We start from the raw sequence: 10896 nt of genomic DNA, 5'->3' as shown, positions 1-10896 counted from the left end.
AGCGTCGAGATCGTCTGCTCGAATCTGAAGCATCTGATCGCGCTGAAGCAGATCTAGCAGAGCGCTCTGAGGAAGAACGAGACAGCTCCTGGTCTGCCATCTCTTTGAATCTCGCGAGTTGGTCTGGAGACATGCGTGCCATCATGTCCTGAAACTCCTCATCGCTCATCCCTCGACTCATCCTAAAAATGTCACCTGCACAGATAAAAAATGGTGTTAGAATAATCAATTTAAACTATACAAAGCACAGTAATATAAATCATTTTTGAAAAAATCCCTCTTAAAATGCATATCTTATGTACCTTTATGAAAGATCTAAACAACGAATTGAGTAATACAATTCTCCAAGAATGAAGTATTCTATGGTCCCATGTTAATCTCCTAACACAACTCTGCATACACTGAAAGGTCGATAGACATGTCACCACAAAAGAACGAGTCTGCCTCATTCTCAAAAAATTTCTTGGACTACTGTATTTCCATCATTGTTAGCCGATGCGGGCTCCAAGCTTGTGGTGGCCTCCACCCCTTGTAATATCGACCCCTCTATTTGCATATTTTCTTCATCAATGCCCGGAACATCGCTTTGATCGTATACTCTCGCACTTTGAGGAGTTGAAGGTATAACATACCACCATCGAGGTTGTCGGGGGTTTAGATAGAAGATTACATGTTCACAAACACGTACAAAGCGAGTTCAAACAATTGTGGCATAAACCATGTCGTATTACAATTAGCAAGCAAATGACTCTATGCACCTGTTCACAATGGGCCGGCAACACAAAGGTGTCGCGCAAATCCGTCCATTTTTTTTCGGAATCTATTTCGAGAAATCTAGATGGACCTCGTCGAACTGTTGCTCAAGCTCCTCCAAGTACCACTTTGAACCATTGCACATCGAATAGTATCATGGAGAAGCTATGGTAATCCACCGTAATAATACTTTGCAAGTTCCCAAAATACTCTATCTCATCCACAACCGTGTTCGGATCCGTTGCTCATCGCCGGCTCTCTTGCTCAAACCTTGCCATGACACCACAGTCCATTGTGGAGCACATTTTGTCAATACGCTCCACGCGAAAATGCCATCCGCGCGACCACGCTGCACTATATATTTTGTACTGTACATTGAAACACTCAAATTAGATGTCGCATATAAAATTTAGATATGACACATTCTAAATCCCTCATCACCTTTGGACTACATCCCCTCGAGAACTCCCACTCCTCCATTGAGACCTCTGTCCCTTCGGTGGATGTTGCGGTCAAGGCTTCATGCAACCATCGTGTTGACATAAACCGTGGCATCTCCTCCATGCCTTCGAGATATCGAATCGGTCGATTATGCATACTGCGTCGGAATTCAGCTCACGCTTCATCTTGATCTTGCCTTGCAATCTGGTACGTGGCGAGCCACGTCTCCATGGAGGCATGGTGCAACATACAAAAGCGATTCACCTTCTCTTCCATTGAGGCATCCATTCTTTTTTCTACCCCATTTCCAACCACCACATCTCCAATCAGTCTATCATCGTTCTTCAGCGTCCATAGCATTTCATTGTCTGGTTCCACCATTGGTAGCCATTGTGAGATATGCACTAATGCCTCTGACACCAACCAACCTTCCGCCATGCTACCTTCTGGAAGAGCTCATTGTCGCATAAAGCCTTTCAGGGTTTTCATGAAGCGCTCCAGGAAGAACATCCATCGTGTATGGACAGGTCCAGCAATCTCCACTTTGTCCACAAGATGCACAAGAAGGTGAACTTGTATCGTGAGCATGCTAGTGGGCAGGTATTTCTCAAAGAGACAGACCGTCTCCACTGCTCCCTGCCTTGCGGATTCAATAGAGGATGTCTTAATCTCTTTCTGTGAGATCCATTGCACCAAAGTCGACAACTTGTAAATGGCCCCGCGAATTTCTAGAGTAAGGCATCCTGCGATTGCGATCGGTAGGACAAACTGTCACAAATGAGAAAGCATTATGAATAATGGCCACTTTTCAAATTGCAAAATGCCCATGCTAATTACAATCCATTCTATTCACAAACCTGACATATCTTATGCCAATCATGGGGTTTTAGCCCCGACAATTGGTCATCTTTAGAAAATGCGGACCTGAGAGAACGCATCATACCCGTCGGAGTGCGGATAGACTTGATTACTTGCTTCACAATGCACTCTTCTTTGGTGGACAAAACCCAAGGAGTGCGAGGAAGCTGCACTCCCCCTTCAGCACTCGACTACGGGGCCAAAGTGCCTCCATCTTACTTACCTCCTTCAAATCCATTCGTGACCCTATAGTGTCTCTCTTTCCTGTGATGTGGTCCCATAGCAAGCTACCCACATTCTTGAAAATATGCATGGGATCCAACAAGTGGTTGTTGACCTGTAAGTGGCTCCAATATGGCAACTCGTAGAAAACTGAGAACCGCCACATTCCATTTGGATGTGATTCTGGGTTTACCATTTTCAGCTCGTACCAGCTTGCAGCGTTCATACGTGTTGGAGGTTGTCCAAGAAAACCTTCCCTGAGTTCATGATCCTCCGGTAAGAAAGCGGCGTGTCCTTGATATACCATCTTCTTCATGGTTCGTGACCTTCGGGAGTCTAACTGTGGCCCACACAATGGACATGCATGATAACCTGAGGTAACCAGACCTGTAAGGCGAGCCACGACCTAGTGAATACTTGATTGAATGAAATAAAATATAGATATTACTAGCGAGAACGAAGGTCTGCTCACCTGAGCACTCTCCCAATCCCGGAAAGTCATGCATCGTCCACATGAGAATGGCTCGAATGTTGGCTAACCACCGACCATCATGCCTGCTCATATCTTGCACAGTGACCTCCTCCTCCCACAAAATCTTAAGCTCATCGACTAATGGACGAAGATACACGTCCATATTTTTTACTTTGTAACGGCCCGGGACAAGTAAGCTAAGGATGATATGTCCTTTCTTCGTAGAAAGCCATGGAGGGATGTTGTAGTTGACAAGCACTATAGGCGATACACTGTAAGAAGTCGAGTGTAGACCAAATGGGTTCACACCATCCATGGCGAGACTGAGCTGAAGATTCCTTGGCTCTCGCGCAAAGCCTGGGAAGGTAGAGTCAATGTGGCTCCATGTGCGCGAATCCACTAATATTCGTTGAACTCCATCAGTGGACCTATTCTGCACATGCCATGTTGTCAAGCTTGCCATGCCAGACGTGCAAAACATGTGGTTTATGCGGGGGATGAGCGAAAAGTGTTTGAGAACTTTTTGAGGGATGGTTTGCCCTTGCAAGTCCTGTCGATACCTGTGAGCACCACACTTTGGACATGTCTCCATAGTCTCGTATTCATCTCGAAACAGTATGCAGTCGTTGATACATGCATGGATGTTATTGTAGTCCATGCCAAGCTTCCGTAAAACATGTCATGCATCATCACGAGACTTAGGCATGGTATTTGCAGGTGGTAATATATGATATTTCAATAACCTGAAAAAAATCATAAAACACCTTGAAAAAGCACAAATGTTTGCAATAATACTGTAAAAAAAAAATCAATGAAGCCTATGTACAAGGTACCTGAATAACTCAGTCACACTCGTATCGCTCCAACCGTATTTTGCTTGCACACTTAAAAGTGCAAGCAATGTCTTCAACCGAGATACTCGGCACCCATCATATAATGGTATGGATGCTTCCTCTCTAAGCGGGTCAGATGTCTCAACATCCATGGGAATCAATGCATCGATCATTGCCTCCATCTCAAGCTCCAAGATTGTAGGTAGGTCGGGAAGGTTGTCTGTCTCCTCTGGCATTGACGGTAAAGATGGGCCTTGCGAGTGGTGGATTGGCTCCTGCAATCTATCCATCGCACGTCCACGAACTCTTCTAATTGGCCGCAAATGGTGCACTCCCCCTTGGGTCGAGACATCACCCCCTGGATAGAAAATTTGCCAACAAGACCCAATCTTATTGTGTATGGTTTTCAATTAGCTTGCGAGTACAATGCATGATTAATATTAACTTCAAATTACCGTTTGCTGAAAATCCGCAATCGCCTGATCAATGATCTCAGATTGAAACTCGACAAATTATCGTACGTGTTCTATAGACAATCGGCGTTTTCGTCTAATTGCCAACTTGCATTGAGAGCAAGGACATGGGACACGCTGATTAAGATACGTCTCGCGGTCTTGAACAATAAGACCTTCTTCGTTTTCCATCTTATCTACATTACAGCAAACGAGGCTTAAATGGATAGCTTTATGGAGATGTACGTCAAGTTGCAAGTTGACCATAAATCTTGCATTGTACATAGTACTTGAGAGATTTTTTGATGTTATATCTCGGCCTTGTATCATGCCCAAGGATTTGTTTGTCGCGGTAGATAATTATTTGTTATTGTAAAAAACTGCACTAGAGAGCTTTGAGTATAAGTAATCCATTTATGAGCATCATTGAGGATCTCTTAGTCTAATACTAAATCAGTCTCAACAAAAAGCATCTTAGAAATGTGGTTTTTTTGTCATAGGATCGCGTATTAAAATTAATGCCATATATGAAATTTATCAACTATAGTAATAAAATTTATTTCAATCAATTCTACTCATAGTCATAAGACCTGAGAGAAAATATCCTATACTCAATTTAAGGGATTCTTCTTCTATAACAATACTTTTGGGTTCATTTTGATGAAGTACCGTAATGACCATTAGCTAGTGTATTATTTTCTTTTAGTCCTTACGTTGACTAGTTGGCATGATTTCTAATTTGTTATGACTATAAAGTTAATACAAAAACAATGAATTATACATATCACAATTAGATCCCCTACTTGGACATTATGAAGGACATGACCAATTTTAAGCCATCTTAAAGAGTCACCAATGTACGTGGCCCATGGCAAAGCACATTGCATACCATTATCGATAAGTCTATTATCTTAAATTTCCTTCCCCTCCCTCTCCCTCTCTTTCTCTACCTCTCTCTCCCTCTCCCTCTCTTTCTCTCTTTCTCTCTCATTTCCTTTCCTAAACAAGCAAAAAAGAAAGTGATTCAAACATTAAACAAGTAAGAGGGAGAGTGAGAGAGAGAATGTACTCACCCTCCCTCTCCCTCTCTTTCTCTTTCTCTCCCTCTCTCATTTCCTTCCCCTCCGTCTCCCTCTCCCTCTCTTTCTCTCCCTCTCTATCTCTCTTTCTCTCTCATTTCCTAAACAAGCAAAAAATAAAGTGATTTAAACATTAAACAAGCAAAAGGGAGAGGGAGAGAGAAAATGCACTCTCCCTCTCTCATTTCCTTCCCCTCCCTCTCCCTCTCCCTCTCTTTCTCTCTCATTTCCTCTCCTAAACAAGCAAAAAATAAAGTGATTTAAACATTAAACAAGCAAAAGGGAGAGGGAGAGAGAGAATGCACTCTCCCTCCCTCTCCCTCTCTTTCTCTTTCTCTCCCTCTCTCATTTCCTCCCCCTCCCTCTCCCTCTCCCTCTCCCTCTCTTTCTCTTTCTCTTTCTCCCTCTCCCTCTCTTTCTCTCTTACTCTCTCGTTTCCTCTCCTAAACAAGCAAAAAAGAAAGTGATTTAAACATTAAACAAGCAAAAGGGAGAGGGAGAGAGAGAATGCACTCTCCCTCTCCCTCTCTTTCTCTTTCTCTCCCTCTCTCATTTCCTCCCCCTCTCTCTCCCTCTCCCTCTCCCTCTTCCTCTCTCTCATTTCCTCTCCTAAATAAGCTAAAGAAAGAGAGAGTGATTTAAACCTTAAACAAGCAAAAGAAAGAGAGAGAGAGACTCACCGATGAGATATGGCGAGCGTGGGGTGGCTCCTCTTTGCGATGAAGGCTCCTCCTCTCCTTCGCGAACAATGGCGGCGGCGGCGGCAAGTCTTCTTCCTCTCCTTCTCTCACGACGGTCGCTCTCTCCCTTGCTCTCGCTCTCAAAACTCACAATGGAGCAAACACGAAATGAAAACCGCGCTCGGTTTTGGCCGCTTTTTTTCCCTATGGAGCGTCGCTATTTGCGTCACATTTGCGATGCAAATAGCGACACCGCTATCCGTCATCGCTAATCGGCATCGCTACTAGCTCAAATCCTTGTAGTGGACATAACCAACTATGGAGCCAACTGAAGAGCTGAGGGGACAAAGGTAGCTTGAGAGAGAGAGAGAGAGAGAGAGAGAGAGAGAGAGAGAGAGAGAGAGAGAGAGCCATGCCCATACAAAAGAGACTCTGTCTTCACATCCTATTGTCCATTGTCATCTGCCTCCATGAACTTTAATGGTAGCTTGCCCCACTTGCTTAACACCGCCTGGCTAGCCACTATACCTACTTCTACTATCTTGTTGACAATGCTAAATGCATACATCAATGCCTATCGCATGTCCAATGACCTTAGTATCAACATGTCCAATAGTCCTATCACCATTAGAGGTTGAAGCAATGCTTGCAAGGGTGGAATTGATTGCCATGGGGTAGGTAGAGGTGCATGCATAGATGGAAGCAAGAGAAGAGGGGGAGGTGATGTAGGCATGTGCTTGGAAGTTGTAGTAGGATTCCATGAAGGGAAAGTGCACCCAATTGATCTTCACAAGGCCACCTTGCAAATGTCACTATCCTAGATGATGGAGAAAAGGTGGAGGGGTTGCTACTTCAAGTAGGGTATGCTAGTCGCCCTGCTATTGGCAAAGCCTTGGATGGGCACTCCATCCACCTTCGGGAATCAGTCATAAATATATATATGTATCATGCGAGTTCAACATAAGGGATTTCTAAGAGACCATTTTTACACATTTTTCACATATAGAAGGGTCCCATATAAAGGGTTTACTTACAGATTGAATAGAATATGGTTATGTTTTATCAAGGGAAAATTCATAGATAAGGATATTTTGCACAACACGAACAAATTAGCTACCATTCAAATAATCTTCTCACACTTAGAATACTTAGCTAGATATAAGCACTAGGAGATCTACGTTCAACAGGCTTCTCCCCTCCTCTCTCTCTCTCTCTCAGTCTCAGCATGTGGCCTGAGTTGACATAACTGGGAGTGGAGCTAGGGGAAGCTGAGTGCAAGAAGGTAGCAAGGCTCTCTCTCTAAGTGAGAGGGATGAAGAAGGAAAAGGGTAGAGAAACGGATGGAGAAGGGGAGGCAAAGTAGAAAACCATTGTGCTCTCCTAATATTTTTCTACCACAATACTAATTTCATCAGTTCATAGGGAGCATCCTTCTTCTTCAGAGCATGGCATCAATGGCAACACTAGCTTCATGTTCACCAATTATCCTCCCCTATTGTTTGTGCTCTCCTACTCACCAGGGCTTGATGCCCTTATTAACTCCCCACAACCTAGGTTTTCATAATACGATCATCTAAAAGCTCTGACACTTGGAGAGAGAGAGAGAGAGAGAGAGAGAGAGAGAGAGAGAGAGAGAGAGAGAGAGGGAGAGAGGGAGGGAGGGAGGGAGGGAGGGAGGGAAGGTCCACAATGCATTCAAATCGACACATGAGTCATACTAGCACTTGAATGCATTGCATATAGAACATAAGGGTTTCTATTGAGAATATAATGTGCAAATTACAAGAACAATTCTCAAATAGAAATATCATTTTGGAGGTTTTAAAGATCTTCTTAATGTGTGACACATCTCCAATTTCAAGTTTGGTAATAGGTTTAGAAAATGCAAAAATAATAGATAGTATAGATTGGGACACTTAGCTAAATGTATATACTACTTGAGAGGCACCAGGACATCTAGATTCAATAGGCTGCCTCTCTCTCCCTCCCTCTCTCTCAGCATATAGCTAGTAAACATCTAAGTAGAAGAAGGTAGCAAGGTGTTCTCTCTAAGAGAGAGGGATGAAGGAGGAAAATGAAAGAGAAAGGGATGGAGAAGGGGAAGTGAAGTAGAAGAACATTACACTCTCCTAATGTTTTTCTATCACAATACTAATTTTGTTAGTTCATAGGGAGCATCCTTCTTCTTCAGAGCATGGCATCAATGGCGGAACTAACTTTATGTTTGCTAATTATCCTCCCTTGTCATTCATGCTCTCTTGTTCATTAGAGCTTGACACCCTTATTAGCTCCCTGCAACCCACGTTTCCATAATTCAATCATCTATAAGCTCTAATGCTTGGTGAGTGAGAGAGAGGATTCCACCATGTTGCAAAAGTAGGAGGGGGAAGAAAGGATGGGATTCCTTTCTACAATGGGCAAAATTAGAGGCCGCAACTTCTATTGCCAATGTAAGGTGACATGAAAGAGCTGAGGTTGCGAGCCTTTTTTTAGTTGCATGGCTAGCCCCTCTTTGAAACATGGCTACTTTTTGCATCCCCCACAATTGACGTGGGTGGGTGGGCTCTTAGTATGCTTTAGCACTCTTCTTAAGCAAAAGAAAGGAGCGGGTATGCAAATGAAACAAAAGAAACGACTTGATAAGGAAGCTCAAGCACATGCCTTGTTTATGGGCAACGATGGTAGTTTCTGGCAATTGGAATGGTACTCCCTCTAGTCTTGGGCATTCTCATTACAATAATGTGCTAAAGTCATGCATGTTTGAGTGCGCTGAGTGGAGCGTGATTGTTTTGGATCAACATGTAGTAACATATACACCATGGCTAGGTTTTAGTAGCTTTAGGGACTTCGTCGATTATGGTCTAGGGCTTCTCGATCATTTGGTTGGCCTTAGGGTAGTGCGGAGAGAGGGACACGCTGGGCTTTCTTGAAGTCTCGCATCATGCAATGTCAACATGGTGTGATACCTTCCTCACTTTTGATTCCTTTTGTAAATCCCAGGCTCACATTACTTGCCCTCTCTTGTTTCCCACAAGAAAACGAATTTGGGTGTAAGTGGAACAAAAGCAACGATAAGAATAGGCAAAATCAAGGATAAAAATTCTCTTTTGTATTGCGAAATGTGATTCTGCGGAAATACGAACGGATGAGAGGCGAGGAATCCCATTGGGCAAGCGAAGGCGCATGTCGATCGACAGCCACCAAGAGGCCCGGCACAGGGTCGCGGGAGGGGGCCACGTGAGGCAGCATCAAAAATGCGAGTGCCTATCCAAGCTGGGCGCAGGCGATTGGCCGTGGGGATCTTGGTTTGCCGCATAGACTTACCCGCGCGTATGAGTATTTAAATAATGAGGGAGTTGGTTGCGGGAGGTAACCAATAAGAAAGGAGCTCATCTGATATTCCATCCACTCCCCGATTCAATCGTCAGAGCGTAGCACAGAGCGTAGGCGCCCAGCTCTAGTTGCTTATCAGCAAATATGGCGGCCGCTACTGCTGCTGCAGCCCTCTCCTCTTCCTCCTCCGCCATTCTCAGTGGCTATAATGCGCTGGCGGGCAAGGTGCAGGGGGGCCTGGGAGAGGCGCGCGTGCAAATGAAGAAGGGCAGCAGCGGCAGCATCTGGTATGCTATTTATTCATAAGTACTGCTATTCATGAGCAGTTATTAGCTTGCTGATTGTTAACGACATAGCGGCGGTGATTATAGCGTACTAGCTCGTCTTTAGATATCGGCGTAGTATTGGCCGTCCATATTCACAGATCTGATCGAGATATTAATCTCTCTCGCATGAAAATGCAGGTACGGCCCCGACCGCCCTCTATATCTGGGCCCACTCTCCGGCAGCCCGCCGTCCTACTTGACGGGAGAGTTCCCGGGAGACTACGGGTGGGACACTGCGGGGCTGTCGGCGGACCCGGAGACGTTCGCCAAGAACAGGGAGCTGGAGGTCATCCACGCGCGGTGGGCGATGCTGGGCGCGCTGGGCTGCGTCACTCCGGAGCTGCTGGCCAAGAACGGCGTCAAGTTCGGGGAGGCCGTGTGGTTCAAGGCCGGGGCCCAGATCTTCTCGGAGGGCGGCCTGGACTACCTGGGCAACCCCAGCCTCGTCCACGCCCAATCCATCCTGGCCATCTGGGCCTGCCAGGTCATCCTGATGGGCGCCGTGGAGGGCTACCGGGTGGCGGGAGGGCCCCTGGGCGAGGTGAGCGACCCGATCTACCCGGGAGGCCAGTTCGACCCGCTGGGCCTGGCCGATGATCCCGAGGCCTTCGCAGAGCTGAAGGTGAAGGAGCTGAAGAACGGGCGGCTGGCCATGTTCTCCATGTTCGGCTTCTTCGTGCAGGCCATCGTGACCGGGAAGGGCCCCATCGAGAACCTCTCCGACCACCTCGCCGACCCCACCGTCAACAACGCCTGGGCCTACGCCACCAACTTCGTGCCCGGGAAGTAGGCTACACTGTCGTTTACGATCATAATATGTCTTGTATAATTATAATATTCTTTTATTATCATTACATAGTCGTCTGTCCTTCGCCGGTTGTACCATAAGAAAAAATCTCTGTACAATCCAAACCATCCAGATTCCAGTGTCCACACCATATCTTTTCCTAGAAAGTTATTATGGCTCTATATTCTTGAATATTACTGTATTATCTTCTCTATTTTGAGACTCTTGTCTCTACTTTTCAACGACCCTCAATTGTGAGGTACGAAGACAGAGAAAACGCAATGAAGAATGTGAAAGTGACCCCATCAAGACATAAACAAATAAACCAATACGACAATCACATCTGAATGCTATTACTTTAGTGTTTCAACATTGTTACTTCACATTGTTTAGCAACAAAGGTCTTGCAAAAAAGCTTTAGGGAATGGGTTCTATACTAAGATTTTTTGAGGTATATTGATTGCACATTATTGCTCAATTGTTGTTATATGTTTCACCACCATTGTAAGTAAGCTCAAGTTGTTGAGAGTATCACATATGCAAGATGCGCTTAAGGAATGGCAATCTACTAAAATTGATTGAGTTCGTACTCGATACTTGATTTTGATATCAAAAGTGTAAGAAGGGGTAAGTCAATGATTGAAATTGCTTGCAAAAGGC

General features: G+C 44.9%; 1 protein-coding gene across 1 annotated transcript; it reads left to right on the top strand.

Annotated features, from left to right (window-relative positions):
* The first annotated feature begins 9136 nt into the window (after window positions 1-9136).
* Window positions 9137-10450, top strand: LOC148025034 (chlorophyll a-b binding protein type 1 member F3, chloroplastic-like). Its single transcript, XM_087694731.1, has 2 exons — window positions 9137-9410; window positions 9588-10450. Exons 1-2 carry the CDS (start codon window positions 9268-9270, stop codon window positions 10237-10239), a joined length of 795 nt encoding a protein of 264 aa, XP_087550857.1. The 5' UTR covers window positions 9137-9267; the 3' UTR covers window positions 10240-10450.
* Window positions 10451-10896: the final 446 nt, after the last annotated feature.

Source organism: Lygodium microphyllum, chromosome 15 (genome assembly GCF_053477565.2).
Source record: "Lygodium microphyllum isolate KBCC chromosome 15, Lygodium_microphyllum_v1.1.10, whole genome shotgun sequence".
Taxonomy (NCBI): domain Eukaryota; kingdom Viridiplantae; phylum Streptophyta; class Polypodiopsida; order Schizaeales; family Lygodiaceae; genus Lygodium; species Lygodium microphyllum.
The sequence above is the reverse complement of the archived record's forward strand: the minus strand, read 5'-3'. Positions and strand labels throughout refer to the sequence as shown.